The sequence below is a fragment of the Parasteatoda tepidariorum genome, chromosome 3 (assembly GCF_982258835.1).
Source record: "Parasteatoda tepidariorum strain Cologne lab strain chromosome 3, Ptep-v5.0, whole genome shotgun sequence".
Classification (NCBI taxonomy): Eukaryota; Metazoa; Arthropoda; class Arachnida; order Araneae; family Theridiidae; genus Parasteatoda; species Parasteatoda tepidariorum.
Window position 1 is genome coordinate 78,204,780 of NC_141757.1, and position 24,532 is coordinate 78,229,311.

At 27.3% G+C, this 24,532-nt stretch overlaps 1 protein-coding gene across 3 annotated transcripts in view; it reads left to right on the plus strand.

Moving 5' to 3' along the window:
• numb (NUMB endocytic adaptor protein) overlaps window positions 1–24,532 on the plus strand; it is a 59,128-nt gene that overhangs the window by 30,357 nt on the left and 4,239 nt on the right. For 2 of the 3 annotated variants that reach the window (XM_071181836.2, XM_071181841.2), the window contains exons 2-6: window positions 14,921–15,057; window positions 16,891–16,962; window positions 18,159–18,236; window positions 18,813–18,953; window positions 20,404–20,590. In XM_071181836.2, coding sequence (XP_071037937.1) covers window positions 14,923–15,057; window positions 16,891–16,962; window positions 18,159–18,236; window positions 18,813–18,953; window positions 20,404–20,590 — 613 coding nt within the window. In that variant the 5' untranslated portion in view covers window positions 14,921–14,922. Of the gene's footprint in view, window positions 1–10,820; window positions 11,183–14,920; window positions 15,058–16,890; window positions 16,963–18,158; window positions 18,237–18,812; window positions 18,954–20,403; window positions 20,591–24,532 lie in introns of those variants that run through there. The other variant, XM_016051433.4, reaches the window with a different exon arrangement.

The following is a 24,532-nucleotide window of genomic DNA, read 5'->3' on the forward strand; positions in this document are numbered from 1 at the left end:
AGTATGGCAGACAGACTTAAACATTACTTCCTGCTTATAATTACTCCTAAATAAACAAAATTGTTCTTGTTCTTTTTCTCTCTCTTTGCGTGCGAGAGGTTATTGTTTGAGACATTTGTTATATTTAAATGATAGTGCAATAGTCTATGCTAATAATGAGTGATAAGTGGAAATCTTAGCATTTTGATTGATAAACTGTATTATTATATGATTAATGTATAACTCTACAAATATTATTCGAAATTATATTCCTTTGAATTCAATTTAAGTAGAAATAACCCTAGCAGCAAAATAACTCAAACGCTCATTGGACCAATATTCACGAATTCAATAAGTTTTCAAAGGTCCGTTATTTTTCCGATATTGGTCCAATATAGAATTGGCCGATTTGCTCGATATTTTACAACCAATATTAGGCCCTATATAGAATTGTCAGATTCGCTCGATATTTTATGTTCATTTTTCAGCCAATATAGGCTCTTTATTGGCCCGGGATAAAGGCCTGTATAGGACCAATGTTAAAAAATCTAGACATCCCAATATTGGTCCTTCAGTGCATGTTCATATAGGATCCATATTGAGCCAATTTTAAGCTCAACTGGAATCAAGATAAAATTGTTGCTAAGGTAATTAAAAATTAAAAAAAACTTTTGTTTTAGTGTAAATTTTTGCTAAAGTTATTTCTAAATTTTGAAATTTTATCTATTTTTGTACTCTACCGTATACTTAATAAACATTATTTTTTATGCATTTACTTTAACTATTTGTGTGTGTAGAAGTTAAATATAATTTCGGGTAATCTGATTTGAAGACCTCATGTGATTTGTGCTCCAAATTCCATTTTTAGTGCATGGATGGTATTTTTTACAGTAGGTGGCGTTTCGACTCTTCACTGTAGATAGATATTTCGGGCTTAATGTATCGGGGACTATTTTGCCCCATTTTGTTGAACGTGTCAAGAGTATTGAAGGATTGGACAAACTGTAAACTATAAGAATTTTTTTTTAAAGTGAAATTTTTTTAATATTATTTTAAGTTTGTTTTATAATTTAAATTTATACGAACAAAAATTTCGAAAATGCAATAAACATGTATAATTTGAGAGGAAATAATAATATTAAATAAAACTCTGATAAAAATAATTAGTTTTAATAAATTTGATGTACAAAAGAAACATATCGATACATAGATGATAACACACACACAAGTTTCTTCACTTGATTTTTAGTAAATCTACAGATGGCGTTGGCAGCGCCTTCAAAATGAAACTGAAATTTTAAATTTTTGAACATGCGATCCGATTTTATTAGAACTCTAGACTGATGAAAACTGTCTTGTTTGAAGCTTCAATCATTATATCAAAATTCCAGATGTTAAAGTATTATTGTTTTCCATTAAAATCTTGTTATTAATTCGAATACTCTCTTTTAACGAAACTAAACCTCTGAATCACTTGTTAGTTATTATGATCTTCGATACAAAGCAAGTAATTAACAAGCTAGGCAAAAGACTGCCAAATGAGCGATTTCTTTCCAAACATAAAACCAATTAACCACGTCGTGTTTTTATTTATTTATTTTTTCCTAACACGTATCTCGTCAGGGAGCTTTTAATTCTGGACACAGCTCTAAAAGATTCTTTGTATGTATTTATCTTTAATTTAAAAGTTATAAATATCCCTTTTCAGTTACAGTACATATTCATACCTGGAAAGCTTCATATTACTTCGAATACTTGAAGAGCTTCATCTTTCCTTCCCCCCTCCCCTCGAGTGTCATGAAAATTTAATTTTAAACTAAGACGACCTTCATTAAAAGCTGTTTTCGCACGATGGAAATTGAAGTTGCTTGATAATTCTTAATTACCAAATTAGAATTTTTGACACGAAGTCAAATTTAATACACGTCAGAAGTAAAGCCGTATGTTTTTTTTTAATTGTAATTATTTTTTCAGATTCTAATAAATTAAATCAGTTTGCCGAAAGAAGGAAAAATAATTTTCCATGTTAACGAAAAAATTAAATTGTGCATGCATTATTTGTAAATCATTGACGATGGTAGTAAGAATTCGTAAAAAATAAATATGTGATTGAACAACGGAACTAAATGAATTATAATTATACTGCCATTTCTTATTACTTCAGTTTAGAGTAACAAGAAATAACCTTGTCGGATATACCAAAATAATTTTAATCCTTATGATAGGAACACCGCCGAACTTCTAACTCTTGTTTGAGCAGCTAATTTCGATAGAAAATTTGATTTAGACAGGACATTAGCAAGTGCGACATTAGACAGTACAGTCTAAGTTAGTGTTTCCCGAAGTGTGGTACGCGTACCCCCAGGGGTACGGGAGCAGTTTAGCTGAGGTACGTGTTCTTATGCGAAATATCTTGCAACAAACGAAAATTTCAAACAATTTTATTTAGAAACAAAGCTAGCCATGGAAATTTACGATGAGATATTTTCTATTGGCTATTTTGTGCAGAGTTAACAGTTAATAATTAGTGGTGTCAACAGCCAGTTGTGATTTTTAACTTTTCTGAAATTTTTTTTTTTTTTATAGTAACTGTTATCACAGCAAAAACAATATCATCCTTCTCACTGATGCATTACAAAACTTTTAACTGATACTTATTAACAAAACTTTGTACTAAAAAGATATTTTACTATATATTTGTATACATAAACATATTTTTAAAGAAATACATTCATTTTTTTATTAGTGGTACACAGCTTTACGAAAATTTTTTAGGTACACAAAAGTCATAATTTTGGGAAACATTGGTCTAAGTGAAACGACATACTTTCGCTCTTTGTTGTTATAAGAATATGGAATACGGCATGATTGTGGCCCACTGCCACAATCATGCCGTTGGTCACAAAATTATGTGTCCTTAACCTCTAAAATTGTGTAATATATATACACAATTTTGGTTTTTGTTTTCATTAGTTTTTGAGTAACGACAAGTGAGAAGCATGCTTGGAGAAAACTCTCAGAAACAGCAGTGGCGGCGCACAGTGGCCTGAATCGAAAAAAAGCTGGCCAATAATCTAAGCGTTTTGAATAACTGTTGTGTAATTCGGTTTCGGAAGATCACTAATTAGGAATATGCTGTCAGATTTGCAATAGTTATTGTGGTTACAATCCAACGTTTCTGTGAAAAAGGGATTATGTTGACGATATCTTACCAACAATAATTGTAACACTTTGACAAAAGAGTATCTACTAATTTTCGGGATTTATAATTGCTATTATAAAGCCAATTTAACAAAAAATTTAACTGAGGATATAAGAGTTTTTATTGCTATTGAAAATGGATTTTTACTGAAATAATTTTCAACTTAAGTTTAAACTGTAAAAACAATTGGGATTGTAAATGAAATATTATTTGAGAGGAAATCGGTAAAATACCGATTTTTTTTTTACATTGGATTTAATTTATATTAGATATAATTATTCTGATTGCTTGTTACAAACTTTCGAATTTTTCCTTCTGAAATTAGTTTTTCAAATAAGTTATGAATTGAATAATTCGATGAGCATTAGAAGTTCAATGTTTTTTTTACAAAACTATTAAAGCCTTCATGTTTTACAGGGTAAGGTTGCATGCTTGCAATATACAAAAAAAGTTTTTTTTTCTCCTTTCTTCAGATTAATTTTCCATAGCTTTCTGTTAACTTCAAGATCAATTAACTTCAAGTTTCTGATTTCTGTTGACTATTCGGACCACTATGCGCCTTTTTAGACTATTTGTAGCCAAGTTTACCAACATGCAAGAAGTTTTCGAGTCAAACGGAAGCAGAATATTCTTACATTTAAATATTTAACATTATTCGCATTATTTTTTTGAAAAAAAACTTTTTATATCAAATGTGAGCTACCAACTTTTTCCATGGCAATAAACTTTTTTTTTTTTTTTTTTTTGCATTGACCTATAAAATTTTTAAACTGTCATAAGCGCTCAACATTTTTAAAATCCACAATGTCTCTGGAAATCAGAAATTAAAATGCATGTTTTAAAAAAGTCTAAGTGTAAGTAGAATGCAAATTTTAATTATTCTACTTACACATTTGCATTTGTTAAGCACAATATTTTAATAAGGTATGAATATTTTTTTAGGCAAACATTAATTTTGTTGTCAATTTCCAAAAATGTTAACGTCTGTTTGTTGTTTTTTCCTTTCGTTCGTAATGATAAAAAAGTGTAAGTTCGGCAATTTATTTTAATAGGAAGTAACTCAGAATTTTCTTCTTGTTCTCTGACATCTAAAAGTAGTGTAGTTACGATCAAGAAAACACAATTCGTAATAACTATTCTTTCTTTCTTTCGTTTTTTAAAAAAAAAAATGGCTTTTTTTTTCTTTCCATTCAGGCGTTTATGAGACGGCAGTACATTTTTATTTTCTTTCTTTTCCATTTTTTTCAAATTAAAAATTTAGTGAGCTTTCGGTTCGCAATAAGTGTAGAAATAAGTCCCATTTAATAGCGTATGTATGATAGCTATCTTAGTTATTATTATTTATTTTTTTATGATATGTAATATAATATGATGCATAATAGAAAGTCTTCCTACATGATTTTCAAATGTATTATTCTATCTTTCGAATTAAGTCTGCATTCACCTTTTTTTCGCTCTGATAGAAAATGCAGCTAAACCTAACTTTTAAACAAGGTAATTGTCACAAGATCAAATAAACTCATTTTTGTTTACATTAACTATTTTTGGTTTTGTCAGTTTATTTATCTTAAGTTCTAACCGAGAGTTATCTGCAGTTTAATTGATGTTCCATGAAGAGTGTAGAAAAATATTTCTGGTAGGCGGATAACAGGTGGACAAGACAAACATCTAATTGGATTACAAAAATCACATGTGTTGCGTACACAAAAGGTGAGTGAACGCCAAAGCGGTACTTAAGAATTGATTACTTCCATACTTTCTCAATTGTCTTCATCGTTTAATAGCTTATTGCTATTTTCGATCTCTAGTCTAGATTATGAAATGCACAATGAAATAAAAATGTTTTATGGTTATATGAAGCGTGGCTTATTGTAGCACATGTCTGGGGAAAGTTTATTTTAAACTGTTCGATCGCTATCTGACTGGGTTTAGGATCTATTTTTGAAAATGTTGATTGATACTTCTTTGAATTGGAGGTATTTGAAATTCCTACAGGAATGACGGCTTTTTCAAACTAGGTTTTGCACTGCCAAACTTTCGAAAGCCTGAAAATATTAGGTTGTTGCGCCTTATCATTTAATAACTTCCAACATTTGGTTACGATGTAACATACGCATGCGGTGTTGAAAGATAGTAAACGTGGTAGTCGAACATTTAACATAAGTAAATTTATTTAGACTTTAATAAAATAAAATTAATTTAATTTCATTGGAGGTAAATTGCCTCATACTATGCACATTTTATTAATAAGAATGTCAATTTGAAAGAAAGATTCTTTATATATTTGAATGACTTTAAAATAAAAACGAAACAGAGAAGCCGTGGTAGCTAGGGTTAAAGCGCTTGTCTCTGATTGAGGTGATTCGGGTATGAATCCAAGCGATGACTGATCGATACAAATTCTGTAACCGGCTCGCACTGACCCCAGAGCTGACGCAAAATATCCTCAGTGGTAGGCGAATCATGGGTTAGAGTCCTCTTGTCTCGGACTATTCGTGGATTTCCTCTCCGTGTAACACAAATGCGGGTTAGTTCCATCAAAAAGTCCTCCACGAAAGCTAGTTTGTTCCAATGTTTGATCCAGGAGTTCCCTTGTCTTCTGGGTTGACTTCAAAATTACATGGCTACGAGGCAGAACATTGATTGTCGTAAACTTAGAATTAAAAGTCTGTTGTTCAATGCCGGTTATAAAAGACAATTATTGAACTGGTGGATTGAAAACATGGTTCTGTTTTTAAAGTACACGACTGGAACTCAAAGGAAAATTAACTTATTTTTTGTTTTCGATTTCGATTTAGCACTCCAATAGCAGCCCGTTGTGAGTCAGGAGGGTCATTGAAGTTGAAGCTCCATAATATCATTACCAATAGTATGATGGTGGCAATGTGATCAGCAATGTCCAGGGCCACCTTCATTTCACTGACAAGCTAGTACCCATCGATCTGAAGCTGGGTGAACTTCAACTTACCTAGGATCGAAGACCAGTCCTTCACAAAGACAGTTCAGTGGCTTTAACCACTGAGCGACCAAGGCTTTTATTTATTAATATTAAAAGTAATTTTCTTAGGGATGGAGTTAGCAAGCATAATGAGATTTACTGAAAACATTAAATCTTTTTTTTTCTTCCTTTTTACTGTATAATATTTTAAATTTTATAAATTAATAAAATATACATAAATTTTAAAACTAAGTAGATATTGCACCACTCTGCCATAGCGGCTCATATTTTAATTTCATTACATTGTTACACATGCATACATTACACTGTTTCATTATATTGTTACCCATACTTTACCAATTTATTGTTACCCATAAGGTGACAATCTTTTTTTAAGCCCCTTCAGGGCATTATCTATCTTTTGATAACTTCGATTTCAGACATACTGAGAACTGAGTTACCCTGGTGCTAAGTTCCCTCCCCCCTTTTTCTAGTGACCTTTAAGAGTAGATGATTAACAGTATTTAAATGTGATAGTTTGATTTAGTTTCAGTAAATTTACAGAAAGAATAGAAACATTCTTTTTTTTTTTTTTTTTTTTTTTTTGACTTCTGATGTTATAAATTTATAGTATCTTCTGAGTATCTTTTAAGTAAAAGCTAAAAAGCAAATTGCAATTTATTTGTTTTAAACAAGAAAACTACAAAATCGCTGAAATATTTTTCCAAAAAAAGTTCGAAACAATAACGAAAACAATAACGTAAGAGAGTGCTATCAACTTGATACTATGAGCTTACACAATAATGAAATATGCGATTTCAGCCGAATCCATTGCTTGGTTCCACCATGTCCATGATAATCCCTAAAGACTTACATAAATATGATTTCCTTATTATTTTAGGTAATTAATTACTATTTTGGAATATTTTTTGTTTTATTTTAATAATTGAAATGTTTTCTATTGAACCTAAATTTCCAAATTTTCATTTTAATATTGTAGGCATTTTTAATACTGATATAATAATAATAATAATTTACTAATGTAATAATTATAATGGTCTTGTTAATCAGTAAAATAAAAAGTTGAGACAGTTTTGACCGACAATGCGATTGCTTCTAAAGTAAATAAGTAAAAAAATCATTTATTACGAAGATAACCAGTTCCTGGTTATCTTCATAACTAATGAAACAAAGAAATGAAGTGCATATTCTAGCTTAATGGAAAATTCGTGTTGACTTATAAAGTTCTCTGTAATTTGTACTGATATTAAAACTAGCAAATTAATCATGAGCTTGTCAAGGCCTCAAATCAAGTTTATTGCTGTTTTCGTGCTTATACCGTACATCCCCGTTGCGTCCATTTTGTTTAAACTACTGTTACCTAAAGTTTCCATTACCAAAACTCGTTTTCTGGATTTTCATTATATTGTTTATTCATAGTAAATAAAAGAACCAAGAACTGTGCAATTTCATTCAGAAAAATTTAATCAAAACTAAGTTTTTTGGCTTTTACTATTCCTCTGCTGAATAGTAGATTTGTTTTCGTATGAGATCAATTCATCTCGCAATTAAATTCGAAGATGAGCATAGTTATAGAATAGAAAAGTTAATTTCTTTTGAATTGTAATTAATTGCAAGTTTGAAGGAAAAATAAATGATGCGTTTTGAATACTTTCTTTTGATTTCGTTTCCTTAAAAATAACTTGTTTCTGAAAGTTTGTTATTTTGAAGACAACTAATTTCATCTCTGGAAAGATTGGAATTAAACTTACTGCTATTGTTATTTGTGTTATTTTTTCATATTAACAGGAACCTTCGATAAAAATAAAACTGTTATTTATAACTCAGGATTTTTAAATTAATTTTACTCTTTTTTTTTTTTTCGCCGTCAAATATATTTCAAAATATCATTCGATGTGTAGTTCGATATAAATCAATTTGATTTCATATTATAGTTTATTAATATTTTATATGTATAATTAAAATTTAACAAAGTTACGATTTTCTTTTAAATTTGAAAAAAAATCTAAATAATAAAATATTTTCTGTTAAGGGACAAAAAAGTCAGATAGTTTAAAATTTAAGTATTCAGTACGAATTGAAACCGAAGGAAAAAATTACGACCATTCCAATATTTTAAAACCTAAAGTATAGGAAGAAAAAATTATACTTGAACAAGGTGAAATGATCTAAATTCTTCATTCATTGATTTAACTAATATAGATTTTTTTATTGTTAGTTACAGATTACAAAGAGCATGTGTAGTGCGTCAACGTTAAAAAAAGGGGGTAATAATGTTGGATAACTTTTGCACTCTTTATCATCGGATTTTTACCTACTAAGGTCCTTTTTCAATGTTCCAAAATGCATACCTTAAGTATAATAATTAAACTAGCACAGGCAGCAGCATAAAGATAAAGCAGCGTAAAGTAGAACAGGTGTGTAACAAAATAAGACACGAAAGCGTATTGCTCTGAACAACTCTCTCTTTTTACACAGACTCCGATTTTTGCCACTCGAAATTAGTAGCCACAACCTGTAAAATTCGATCCATTGAATTATGAGAGCTTTCCTATCTTGAGTTTAATTTAGATGAAAAAGTTTCTGTGAACACAAAATCTCAATTAAAAAGCTTTCTGTATGCATTGATTAACTCTTGTAACTAGTTTCAATCCTTTCTTCGCCACCTCATTTTGCCGAAATCGTTTGAAAATCATGGATTTTTTACAAAAAAGTTTAATTTAAAAAAATAATAATAATATATTGATTCATACCACAGGGATAAGTTTGGTAAATAACCAAAAAAGCTGAAAATAGAAATCGAAAAATGTTAGGTGCAAAAGCACTTTAATTGAAAAAATACCTGAAATTTCAGCAAGATATTAATAAAAATATCAATGCGACATTTTATTTATTTAATTAAATTGTCTGAATATGAATCTCAATATGTGATTTTTAAATTACTTGAATGAGAATTCGAACTTATAATTTTAAAATTGAGTAAATACGAATCTCAATGTTTAATTTTAAAATCGCTTTAATACAAATCTCGATGTTTGATTTTCAAAGTCCCTGAACACGAATTCCGATGCATAATTTTTAAATCGCGTGAATACGAAGCACGATATTAGATATAATATCCTGAATGTAAGGAGCACGATGCGCGATCTTAAATTGCGCAAATAGGAATCGCGATGTGTGATTTTAAATCATGTGAATATTTATTAAATCTCGATTGCATTGGTAGGAAAAAGTGTAAAAACGAATTTTTTTTTTCTTTTTCAGTAATAATAAGGAATTTTCCGAGAACGGCATTTAGGTATATTATACGGATCTGATGTTTAATTTTTTGTTAAGTAGTGAACGTTCTGTAAGTTAACTATTTAAAACCTCAAAAAAAAATTTTTTTTTCTTCAAGAATTAACCACAAATTTAAAATTATTTTTATAATAAGGAGAAAAGAAAAAAAAGTTTTTTTTTTCTCCATATTTAACTCTTTTAAATAATTATAATTTTAAATCCGTTTACATTCTTAAAACGCTATGTTAAATATGTAGTTAATATTTAAATTTTCAAATTAAATACTGTAATTCTTCTTATTATTTAAATTGTATAAGGAAATAAAAACATAAGTTTAGCATTAATAGATTTAGTTTTTACTTTCTTAAATTTAACAACGCTTTCTTAAATTTATCAAGCATCTGTACGGATGTATTTCTTTTATATACCTTATATACTTTATGTATGTGTGATACAGAAAAGAAAAACAAATTCTCTAAACTTTAGGTGATAAGAGAAATTATGTGAATAGGGGAAAAAAAAAAAAAGTAAATAGAAGAAAAATGATACGTAAATAGAAAGAAAAAAAAATTTTTTTCCTCTATTAATAACTTAATGATTTGATTATATTTTCATTACTTTCAGATTAGTTTCCTGTGCGATTACAAGGTGTGAAAAAACTGCACGTGTAAGATAAATCTTTGAATAAAATAAATACTTAGTGAATTATACGTTTTTAGTATTATTTTACGTTGTCCTATCCCAAAACATTCATTTGGCACTAATAATTATATTAATATTATTACGAAAAAATGTTTTATTTTTTTACAATGTTCGTAAGTTGCTAATTGTAACAATAAACATGGTTTGTAACTTTTTCCCGGTATCCAGTTTCATTATATTCGCAGTGTTTTATTACCACTTAAGAGTTAGGTGATAATGTTAGTAATTATTCTAATCATTATGTTTTCTTAAATTATTATATAATTCAACTATATACATACATTTCTAACTTGATGTTGAAATAAGTTATTCTGAATCATATCATTATCCAATGGTGTTTTTCTCTAGTCGCGCTTTAGATAGAAATGAAAATAACATTATTTTATTACTATAATTTTCTTCATTTATTTCCCTTTTCGCCAAATACTCTCTCACAAAAGATTACGCTAATGCCTCGCACTGTTGACTGCTTACTTAGTCGAGTGTAAACCCACATATTTATGTATAGAAAAGAAACCTTGTGAGATTTGACCTTACAGAGAGCGAGAGAGAATAAAGAGTAACAAATCTTCAAACTCTACACAAAAACAGCTGAGATTAAAAAACGATGAAAAAAGTTTTCTCTCCGATAAGAAGATACTTATAAAAAAAATAATAAAAAATATTCTCACAGCTGAGAAACCGAGACTACCTCGCGCCAAACAGGTTTGTCCGCTCTTTCTGTGGCGATGTTCTACCTGTACACACATCAAGGTTTTCTCTTCCCGACCACTGAATCTGGAATGTGTGATGATGCAAGTTTTTTAGAAAAGCATCCTAACATATGAAAAATAGTGTGCCACATTCGTGCCTTTTGAAAAAACGCCGTGTCCATTCTTTGCTCCCGAATCCGAACTATCCGGACTCAGAATGGTAAGCAAGTTGTAAGAAAAACACTTGTCCACCTCCAGACTGCGTTTGGGTGGATCAAGAGAAACTATTACCTGTGTTGCGCTCCATTTAACTGAGAATGGGAAACCACCACTCTGAACTACGAGAGAAACCTGCTAAAAAGAGAATGGGTAAGTATTACCCTGGTAGCACCCGAGTAATTTTAATTTATACCCTCCTCTGGGTTGATTTTTTTTGCATTAATTTGAACTATCGTAAACAAGCGATGGGGAATCTGGCGCCTGCGAGTGCATGTTTAATGAGGTTGAACCTTGAAGCGTAGGTCGAACTATGCTCAGCGAAGGTTGTTGCTTGGATTTAATTTTAAGATATTGAATTTTTTTTTTCTTTTTTCGCCAAAAGCTCTTTGAGCTCAATTAAATTTGATGTGTGTGGCTGTCAACTCTTCCCTCATCATTCCGTGGATGAGAGTTTAAACAGCTGTGAGGGATGCTCCTGTGCCGGGACTTACCTTTCCTACTTTCTTCTTCCTTTCCACACCTTGACAGGTGCTTTTGTGATTAATGTTTGGATTTTTTTTGTTTAACCCAGTAATTAAATATTTGTGTTCAACCCATTGGATATACATTCCATAACTAGATATTCTATTTTTGAAATATACCCAAAATAGTTGTCGTAAGTAAGTTTTTATTTCATATTATTTACTTTGTTTTTTGCTGTTTTTTGTTAAACTGATTATAACTGAATTTAATTACTTTATTTTTCACTTTTTAATTTTTGAATCTGTTTAAATAAGTTACAATAATTTAAAAATTTTCCAACAATTAAAATTTGATAATTAAAATTTAATTATGATTAATACTTATTTTATATATTAAATTTTAAAATGTTTTAGGTATTTCATGAATTTGCATTTTAAAATCAAAGCTATCTTTTATGCTCAGTGCTTAGACCTTCAATGTTTTCTTTCTATGCCACACCCCATACTGTCCTCATTCTTTTGTTGAAATATTTTTCCTATTTATTTTGCTAAGGAATTGATGTGTTTCATTACTTAGATGTTTAAAATGTTTAATAATATAGTTAGATAAAAACGGCTGGCAGTTAAACATTTTCAAGTGTTGCATAGTTTTCTTTTATTTAAAAATACCTAATTTGGAGTTGTTAAAATATTATAGGTTTTTTATGTGTTTCAGATAGCTTTTGTGTTTATGTTTGTAAAGATCTTTGGCTATAAAAGTTGGTAATATTTATAAAAAAAATTGTTACTTTTAAATTAGGTATTTCACTTTCTCTTCTATATATTTTTGCTTATTTTCAAAAAAATAAAAATTGTTAGATATTTCCTCAGTATAATTTAAGATATCAATACTTTTCATATCTCTTTTTCTCTCCCTAAAAAAATTAATATATTCCTGTATATTAATATAATTAAATATATTCCTGTTATAAAAATAAATACAATAATCAAATATAACTTAAAAAAACATTGTAAATTGCTTATTAAAAATCTCATTAGTTTTCTGTTTTAAAATTTAATATTCATAATCATTTTGTTTGTTTTTTTAACTATATTTTTAATATTTTTCTATAATATTATAGAAAAAAACTCTGAAAAATTATTTAAAGAATTGAAATGATCGAGACATTTCTTAAATATCTGTGGATCCACCGCCACACCCCTTTTACAAATTTAAATAAAAATCATTTTTAAACTTGAAAAGGTGCATTCAACACACGGAAACTATGATTTTTTAATTTCATATTGTGAATGTGTATTAATTAGTTCAATGGAAAAAAAATGCTGTGAAACCATGTCCACATTGTGTATTTCGTTTGAATTTGATTCTGTGATATTATGCTTTAGTCGTTTAATAAAATTTTTGTTTATTTTTCACATTAATTTTATCTAAAAAATTCTTCTATACTAAAAGTTTCTCTTAAATTTTTAATTTCTATCCTTATTGTCCTCATCAAATAACGAATTTCATTAATTACACAGCGTAACAAATTTTTTGTTGCATTTATACAAGTACTTGTTCTTGCTTAATTTGGGTGTGGGGATTTCAAATATGAAATTAATTTTGCTCCTAAAGCAACTGATTTTTTTTTAAATGACATTTTTAATTTATTTTTTGTCAAAATGTACAAGTTGAAAAATTTTATATATAACTGAGTCACATAAATGTTGCGACAAACTTCTAGCGGAATTAAGGCACATCATCAAGATTAAAATTAATAGAAACCGATACCAGGATAATTCGTCCTATGTGGTAATAAGCGCTTCCCTATTATGACCTGTTCAAACACCATACGAAGAAATAGATGCACACGAATGAAAATTTCTAAGATCTGTTAAAAAAAATTCAGCCACAGGAAACAAAACAAACAAAAAATTGTTTCTCAGTGTTATTTATGAAATACAAATAAATAATTAATTAACTTACAGTTTAGCTAGTTATTACTTTATTTTATTAATGGTCATTTAATTATATTAGCATCTAAGAAATAAATTACTTGATAAATTATTTTTGTTTAGGGTGAGGGTGTCATTAATTCTTAATGTAAGTTGCTAAATTCCTTTTTTCAATAAAAAAAAAATAAAAAAAAAAAAAAAAACCTTGTAAATTGCAAGAATTGTTCAAGTTATTTATTGTAAATTCATACATTTTATTATCATTTGTTTTGAAAAGTTCTTATGAGAATGGGAGAGGGCGATTGTTTATTTGCATATATTTGGTAATCAGACGAGGTTTAATATACAGATGGAATATTTTAATATCCCTTTATTCATTTGTATCTCCTAAGACTTCTAAAAAGCTTTTTGAAATAAAATTGGAGTTGAAATTTGAAACTTTTTGGTATAATTTTGCTAGTTTTGTATTTATTGTAAAATCATAAATTTTTTTATCACATCTGTAAGTTTTATGTTTTAAAAATCAAAATTGACTGAATTGAAATCATTTTTTATATGTTGTCAATACAGAATTCACGTTTCCATAAAACATAATTTGAAAGGGAATTATTGTACTCTATTATGTAATACTAAGAGTAGTATGATGCATCAAACTAATATATAATAATTATATATTTCTTTGCAAATTTATCTTATATATTATATCTCATAGATATGTAGGAAAGTTGAACCTCATAAAAGAAGTTTTGAATGTATTTAAATGCATTATCCAAATCTATATTGTGTTGAAAAACTGAACCATATTAAAAGATTCATTTGAAAGAAAGAAAAATGTTGGAAAAGTTTGAATGTTGAACTATTTATGTAAAAATTATAAGCTTGAAACGAATGTTATATTGTAGAAATTTCATGACTATATCATGAGAATTAGTCTTGATTGATCCTGTTATAGTTTTGATGGATTTGAATTTAGAATTCATTGATGTAAGAGCCAGAATTGGTTGTACTGTACCAAATATAAATGATGTAAAATGATCAAATTGAGTCTGTCGTAAAAAGGAAACATGAATGGGAGACTTAGAGTTGTGCAACAAGTGTTTTTCTAGAGTAGAATAATAGTTTAGAACTTCAAACACAGCCAAATGGAACAAAAATATGGTAAGCTGTATAAGGTGAACAGGTAAAATATGTTTTGTCAGAAAGAACCATATTGAATGATTTTTATTTTATTTCTAATAACATATTACTGTAACTGTAGACAAAACAAGGGGAAAACAGAAAAAAACAATAACGAAATAAGAATGAACAAATGAAACAAAGTTCCTCTACAATTTAGTCCATCCTATCAAACAAACTTTTTACGATATTCAATTGACATATAGTGGATTTCTATAACTGATTTATTGAGATTTTTAAAGAAAAAGCATATTATTTTTTTGTATTTATTGTTAATTGAACAAAGTTTTCTCTAAAATGTCTTTTTATTTTTTAGTCATGGATCGTCTTAGAAGAAGCTTGCGTGATAGTTTTCGTAGAAGGAAAGATCACATTCCTGAATGTAGTAAACCTCACCAGTGGCAGGCAGATGAAGCGGCTGTGCGTGCTGGGACATGCAACTTTCCTGTTAAGGTAATCTATGACTCTTTTCTATTATTTAATAAAATATTAAGTCATATTTTGAAACATAAAGTTCATCACTTATAGTTTGCTGTTCAAATACCACTTATGGGCTATGGATCTTTTTTTTAAATATTTTTTATTTATTAATAAAAAGTATTTCCTGTAACAGCCCATTGTGGGCCAAGAGGGTCATGGAGGTTAAGGTTCCACAATTTCATGACTAATGGCATGATTATGGTCAGCATTGCACACAGACTGCCTTCACTTCATTGACAAGCTGATAATTATCAATCTTAAGCTGGATGAGCTTCAATCGGCCCTTAAGTTTCAAACTTAAGTCTGACACAATGACAGCTCACGGTTCTTATTTATTGATATTAGGAATACTTTTCACATTTTGCATTTCTTCTAGGAGTGGTGTAAGCAAACATGTTCACTTAGAAAAGCATCAAATCCTTTTTATTGCACAACGATCCTTATAAATTTTTAAACAAAGTATGTATTGCATTTCAGATATAATTTTAAAAGAAAGTATGTATTGCACTTAGATATAATCATTCAAGCACTGTACTTAGGATAAAGCAGACTGGTGACTTCTTAGGAGCGGGTTACACTGTAGCAGTAAGTAGGAAGCTAGGGACGATTTCCAGTATGTTTATATTAACATACGCAAAGCTGACATGCGCATCCTAATGCAGACATATAGGAATTCTCCTTCCCCAAGTCTTTTCCTTTCATCTTGCACCTTCAGTGTGTGGCCTGCCTTATTATCTTAACATAAAAAGTGCTCTAAATTCTAGCTTATCATCAAATTCCTTGTTATCATATCATTAAATTTTCATGTAACACTTTTTATTTAACTCACCGTGCATGTTGTAAACAAAAAATACTTTAAAAATAACTTCTTACTCTATTTTGTATAATTCTATAATTTCTTGTCGCAAGTTTTTTTTTTTTGAACGTTTTTTGTAGCACTTGGTGCATTTTCAGTATCTCTCTCTCCCGTTTTTCATCCCTCTTTCAACCAGATAATTTTTTATGTGACTATTTATATTATTTTTTTGTTTTTCACATTTTTATTTTAACTCTTTATGGAAAAAAGGAAATAACATAATCATGAAAAAATTATTATTAAAATAATTTTGGAAAAATTGAGTGAATAAACATACCTTTTATTTATTTATTTAACCTATGTATTAGTATGTATTGTTCTATGTATTATTAGTTTTTTATATAACTTCTACTTAACTGAAGAGATATTACTCTCATTTCAAGACACCCATTACCAAATACATATTTCTAACTTCTTCATTGTCGTCAACTAGTGTAACAAAAAAAAACAACAAAAGAAATTATATCTGTTTTTTTTAAGCTTTATATATAATTACATATCAATTGCTTATATTTTATAACTAAAACATTATTTATAATTTAATTTTATTTTATTGTTTGTAACTTGTGCAATATTTTATTTTTTATTCATAATTTTTTGTTAATTTTTTTATTTTAAGAGTAATAAATAGTTAAGAATCCTTTTTTTTTTTCATATGAAATTTAATATTTTTTCCCTCCAAATAGTGTAAAAAAATTTTTAATAAATTACATTTTACTTTTATAAATTTATTAAAAGATTTATCTTTGTTTAGGTTATTCAACTTTATACAAAGAATTTTAACACAACTAATTTTCTTTTTATTTTCTTTAAAGAATATGCAATTCCTTCTAAAATTAAGAAAATGTACATTTTTCAACTTACAATTTTGAAAAAATTATCTTTTAATTCTATTTTACAGGATAATCAGAACTTTCAGTTTAAAATTATATTCCTCTTTTAAATTTCAGTACCTTGGCTGTGTCGAAGTATTTGAATCCAGAGGTATGCAAGTGTGTGAAGAAGCTCTTAGAGTTTTAAGGGTAAGCATTTTATTTTGCCACAAAATACTTTCCTTTCAGAATTTATTTTCGAAATTTATTCTTATTTTACTCTGCATTTCATACATTTTTATATATTTTTTCTCTTTTGTTATTTTTGAATTACCTTGTATATTAATGTAATAAGATGCATTAAACTAGATAAATGAAATAAATGTTTTATATTTTACAAGGAAATTAATAAAAATCTAAAAGAGGATTAGAAAAATTACCTGTTACTCTCACTTCAGATAAGCTCTATTTACACATCTATATTTACAATAGCTGACTATTGTTTAAAAATGGTACAACAATATTAACAGCTGTGCTTTCACTTGTCAAACATTGTCAGTCTGACAAGCATCCCTCTATGTCAATCATGTTCTTTTCCAAATTGGTACATGTACTTGAAAGCTATGGTTTAGCAGTTTTCTTTCCTTACTTTTATAATATCATAACCAAGACAATAGTATTTTTTTTATTAAAAGTAAATACTATTGTAATTTTTTTAATAATAATCATAGAAATCAGATTCATTTTTTTAAAAAAAAAATTGTAAACAATGTATTATTTATCAAAAGAAATTTAATGCATGTGACATTGTTGTTTAATGTAAATTAATCTTTATTTTGGGTAAAATTACTCTGGTTTTTGATTATGTTACTCTGTGACTGTAAAGAATATCATAGTTGCTTAGATATTTGGAGAAAGATTTTTTACACGCTGTGTTAGGGAAGTAACAATTGGATTTATTTAATTTTGCAGATTTTTTTTACTTATTACTTACGACACATTATTGGATCTCTTATATATTTATTTGAATTAATTATTATTTGTGGTGTCCAAGGTCATATTAAATCACTTTACTTACATTTTACAAATGCAAAGAAAGTTAGGAGCTATAGAATATGGAAGGAAACAGGAATATAGTTGGAATAAAGAGCAAAAAATAATATTTGTAATCTTCTGTTGTGTAAGAAAACTTAATATTTTAGAATTATATTAGTTATTTGAAAAAAAAGGGGGATGTAGACAAAAGGATGTTAACTTAACTAGATGTAGATAACTGCAAAGTGTCTTGGTAGATCAGGTAAAAAACATTGTTTAATTAAATGAATGTTATTGTGTCTTATCGCTGTTGTATTAGTTCAATTTGTTTGATAGTTATTATATATCTTGTCCATTCCATTATGTTATAGAATTCTCGAAGAAGAATCATTAAAGGCACATTATTTGTTACTGGAGATGGATTAAGAGTAGTAGATGATGAAACTAAAGTTAGTATGCAAATTGTTAACTATTCTCTTATTCTATAATTCTTTTTTATTAATTTGGTATTTCTGTTGTCTTAAAATGTTTCAACACTTATCAAAAAATATTTTAGTTATAACAATGTTAGGAATCATAAAAGATAAAGCTGTTGATCCTTCTGACTACAATGTTTTCTTGTTTATTAATCCATGAGAAATATATATGTGTATGTTTTGTTGATATCTCTGTTAAGTAACATTATTATTTTATTTTGCGTGTTTATTTTTTACTTCCTTTAATTTATGATAAACATAAATAGTAATTCTTATGATTTATCTGGCAATGATAATTCTTCTAACTAATATGTCTTTAAGCTTATTGATCCATGAAAATGTGACTATTTATGTTAAAGTCTCTTGTTGAGTAGCAACATTGATGTTCAACTCTTCATATTTTATTTTTACCTTTACACAATTAAAACAATTTAAAAGTGTGTATTGTATAGTGCAAAGAAATAAAATCCTTTTCTGTGCATAAAAAAATGTGAAATATATATCCTATTTTTTTAAATTTTAAAATAAATAAATGTATTATTTTCCCAGGGTCTTTTAGTTGATCAAACTATTGAGAAAGTTTCCTTCTGTGCTCCAGACAGAAATCACGATCGAGGATTTTCTTATATCTGTCGCGATGGTACCACTCGTCGATGGATGTGTCATGGCTTTCTCTCCTTAAAAGATTCGGTAATAGCTTATATTTCTGGTAAAATTTTAAATTATACATGCCTTTTGTTGTTTATTCTGAATCATTCTTGTCATTGTTATTAATGTTATAACAAAATTTTATTTTTAATGTGTTTTTATCCACAGTCAAGCATGTGCTTGTGTCTGAAATTTTTTTCTTTACTTGCTGCATTTTTCAAATTTTAAATTTTCTTTATTAGTGTGAAAAAATCACCTTGTCAAAATACGGTCACTTTTACATTTATATTTTAAATAAATTATTAATTCTCTACTTATATGAATGCATTAAATTATTAACATTTTAGCAATATAATTTTTGTTGCATGTCAATGGTAGCAGAAATGTTATGTTTATTCTAAATACTATTTACAGTATAAATGTTATTTTGCTTATTCAAGACTAACTATTGCAAACGGGATTCAAGTTTTTTGCCTAAAGTCAAGAACTTTTAATCTCTATTAGATATAGAATGTGTTTTTAAAAATATAATCAATGTTTGCTAATAAGAACTCTTAACTGAACCATTTTAAAAGTTTATGACAATAATTAAAAACACACATTTATAATAATTTGTTATTATTATAAATTTTTTGAAATCTATATTATATGAAGGAGCAAGTTGGTCCTCAAATCTGGGAAATTTATTAGCAAACAGAAAAAAATATATTTCTTTTTTAAAAAATAAGTGAAATACTAGATAACTAGAAAGAAAAATAGAATAACTAGAAAGAACTTTTTTTTTTTTAAAGCTATACATGGTATAAGAATGATAAATCATTCGAGATATTTATTTTTACTTTCATTTTTCCAAGGTTTTTATTGTCTCTTAATAAACTTTATATATATTAAAATATTTTTTTATTGCATATAGTCCAAAAATATTTATTTCATAATCCTTTTAAATTACCAAAATATTAAATATTATAATAAAACTAGTTACCTTATAGGAACCAGTTGTTTTGTCTTAAAAATATACCCAGTGATGATAGCCACTGTTTGGCAACACTACATTAAATGGTTGGTTCCATATGAATAAATTTTAAGACAGTTTATTTTTTATCTATCTGGTTGATTTTAATCAGAATTTTATAATCACTAGAAAGTAAAGTTTGATTTAATAATCAATCATGAAATAAATTTTTTATAAAGGGTAATTCTGTTCAATAATTTATTAACATGGTTCTTAATACCTTCTGTATATATTACTTATAAATACTTTAATTTTCATAACATTAGTTGCTGTCTTTTCAAAATGGTTGATCTTAATAATTCTCCCAAAAAAATTTGTAAGAATTTTATTCTTGATTATTAATACCTACTTGTTGCAAAATATTTCTTGTGATCAATATTAATTATTTTCATTTTGAAAATTACAATACAATATTAGTATCAATTTATAACTATTATTAGTATTATATTATTTATAATATTATAATTGTGACATTTATAGGGGGAAAGATTAAGCCATGCTGTAGGTTGTGCATTTGCTGTGTGCCTAGAAAGAAAACAAAAGCGAGATAAAGAAGCAGTGATCGTAAATTATGATCCACAAAATGCTACCTTCACTAGAACTGGATCTTTTCGACAGGGCTCCTTAACTGAAAGGCTGCAGGATCCTCAGGATTGTAAAGTAGCAGGTGAATTGATTTTTTTCTACATATTATTTTATTTATTTATAATCCATTAATTTCTGATATAATGTGAACTGTTTAGTCCGTGGGCCGAAGTCTCAAAAGTAGCTCTAAACTAATTTTCGTTCCGACATTTGAGGGGCAATTTTATTCTACCAAAATAGAACACAATCTTGGCTGAGAAACATAAATTCATAAAGTTCTCCAAAATCTGACTGGCCATTAATTGATAGTTATCGAAACAATGAGGAACTATTTTGTTTTCACGAATTCAGTATTTTGCCCAAGAATATGCGAAGAGAAGCGTAATTTGACGTCACTGGGAAATGAATGGACCAATCAGAACAAAAGCAGTTGAACAAAAGCAGTATTTCCCGTTCGTTCACGCTTCTTTTGCGCTAAAACACTTAACAGTTTTTTATAAGTATGTACTTAAAAAATTTTTATACAATTATACTAGTTACTTCAAGATCTTTAAATCTTTTTTTTTTCATTTTAAATCATGATTATTTGATAATTCACTATTAAAGGGTAAAACATAGACTATGACAGTTATAGTTGTAATATGAAGGTTTATAATACTGCATCTGCGATTATTTTTCAGTTTTTTTATTATTATTTTTGTAAAAATACTTAAAACTTGAATTCTATAGAATATATAAATCTTTCCTCCACTATGTGAAAATTTAAATTTGCATCAACTTTTTAAGAACTGCTACCCTACAGAAAATAATCTGATTTTATTCAAAAATCTGGAGATATTTTTTTAAAACGATACTTATTTTAGTAAGCTAAAGAACCATTTTATACAAATGAATATTTTGAAATTCAGTTTGACATAAAAATAAAAAATTTCATTTGTGTAAAATTTTCAATAAATTTGAATTGATTTTTTTTTTAATTTGTTGCTTGGAACACTGTGTTTTACTGAAGCTTTAAAACTTTCTTTACTATATAAAAACCGGATATTTTACGCAATGAACTATCTTGATACATAATTTATTTGAACAATTTAACAAAGTTTGGTTTTTCATTATTTAAAATTTTAATGTTTAGGTACAGCATTAATTTTGAAAATAATAATATTGATTTAGAGAAAATATATTTAGAATGTAGAATTCATAGCTTTAATTGAAAAACAATGTTTTCAAGTGCTATTTCAAATAGTTTTTGCAAGTGTAGCAAAAGACAAATACAGAGTGTTCCAAAAAACCTTAGACAGGTATTGTTGAATATATTTTTATTTAGCAAGAGAATATAATTCCAGACAATAATATATTTGGAAATTTCATTATGGTTTGATATTCAATAATTTATTTACATTTAAGTGTAGAGACATTCTTTAACTATTTTTCGAAATAGTGCCAGTTGGAAAATTGATTAAACACATTTTTTAAACCAATATCTGAAGTTAAATGTTTAAATCATGTCTTGAATCTACACTATTGTTTTCAAATTCAATTCAAAAAAAAATATTCAATGATTAAATACAAAATTGTCAAATTACTTGTTGCTGACCCTACAGAGAAGACATACATAAATTTCCTTAAATTTCATGATTTATTTTTAGTTTAGATTCGTTAACAGTTTTTTTACAGCTTAAGAGTAGTATTTATTTAAGAGGAGTATTTTTTATAGCTTTTTTGTAAGAGCAAAAAAAAAAAAAACATAAAAAGTTTTGTTTTCTTTTTTCCGAGTAAGCACATCTTAATAATAAATTTTAAATTTATACGCCATTCAGAGTTTAAAAAGAAGTAATATTTAAGTAAAATTAAAATGCAAGCAATATAAGATGTGCGCTTGACTCTACAAAAATGTTTAATATCACATATATTGGATAAATAAGCCATCAAAACAACCATCTTTTGAAACAATACTTACCATAGCACCTTTGTTAGTGAAACAAAAATAATATTTTTTTTAAGAATAATGGATCATTAACGTTAATATGTAGATTTTTTAAACATTTTGGAACTAATATTTTATCTTCATAAAGTAATGAAAATTGTTTAAAAACATTTTTTTTAACATTTCATCAACATAACTACAATACTTTAATTTCTTCGGTGGGATCTATATATAAATATCCCCTTTAAATTTGTAACTCAGCAAATATTATTAAAATTAAAATAGGACAAATAATTCCTTCTCATTTTTAAGCTAAGTATATATTTTTGTATCTTAAAATCGGAGACGAATTCTTGATTAGGTCAGAGAGGCATTGCAATTCGAATTTCGGAATGAAAATCAAATATTTAACAGTAAAGCGGGAAAATGAAGCGTTATCAATATATAGTTGGATCTAAAAAGAGACCTTTATTTAAATTTTAAAAAAAAATTCAAAGGATTAAAATGAAATCGAGAAAATTATCAACAATGCAACCAACGATTTGCATACAAACATTGCTGTAAGCGTCTGTGAGGAGACAATACGTGATTGGTTAGCTTGGCGGAGGAAAAAGTAATTCGACGATTTCACTGGATGAGAGTACGAAAGCATACAGAAAAAGAGTGCGTCATAAAATCGATTGTTATTAAATTATGACCAAATAATATTTGAAGAACTTTATAAAATTAAAAATACTAAAACATTCTGAATCGTTTTGTCAAAAGAAAAAATTGCCCCCAAAGTATCGGAACGAACTTGAACGATAAATGAGTTTGGCCCACGGACTAGTTGCATATGTTTGTTTTATGAGTTCTGAGGGTGGACAAAATATTTAAGAAAAGTTCATTTTTATTAGAAATAAAAAAGCAGCTTTTTAAATCAGATTACACTGAGTATGTAATTAATGTTAATTTTATATAAAAAAAATCATATTTAAAAATGTTTTGTTTCTTCAATTTCAATAATTTAATTAAAAATAAAGTTTTGAAATATTTATAAATTTTGAAATAGAAATTGTTTTGAAAATCCCTATTGAACAGAATAAATCAATAAATTGATAAGTATAGTAAATTGATGAAATGATTTATTATAAAATAATGCACTCTTACAAATTTTTCAATAGTATTCAACAAATTGTTTAATATATGACTCACATTTTCCTTCTTCGGCTACACTGGTTCAGATTATCATGGTCCTTCAGAATTTATTTATTCTCTAGAACAATTAAGTTTATATATTATGGTAATAATCTAATTACATATTTGCATATATTACCTTAAAACATTGAGTCATTTTTTAATATACACATTTTAGTTTTCAATTAATATTTACATAATATAAATTTTATATTTACATTTTAGTTTACAACTAAAGAATGTATTTATGGATGAGTATTGACTACATTTAAGAGTTTCGTCTTTATATGATAAAGTAAAAAATTTGTACAAAACAATTTTATGAACCCCAATTTTCTATAAACCACATTAACAAATAATAAATACTTCAGAACATATTTTGTTTTTCACTATTTGTATCTGAAATTATTTTAAAGCATTTTAAGATTGATCAGTTCCTGACTATTAAAATCATGTTTAGAAGGTACATCTGAAGATCTGTGAAATGATCCGTATAATGCAAAGTTCTATGAAACACACATTTCAAGTTTTGTGTTATGAAGATGTTCTCGTGTAATATATTATTTTATATTATCAACTACGTTTAATATATCTTTAATTCATATTTATGGGTAAGTTTTGACTTAAGAAGAATAGTTGTGACATATTTTTTGAAATATTTGAATTTTGTATATCTCTTGAGTATAAGTTTACTTTTTATCTCCCAAAATTTTATGAAAATCAGGAGGTTGACTTACATATTGGTTATAAAGTTGGACATTTGTTAATCATGAAATAATAATACATCATAAACAAGTAGAAATGTATTACTGTATATTAATTTTTTTCCTTTCAAAAACAGTTTTAAACCCCTTTACTTAACAATTATCTCATGCTTATAAGTCAATGGATATTAATATGTTTTGTACGATAGTATTTTTCTTT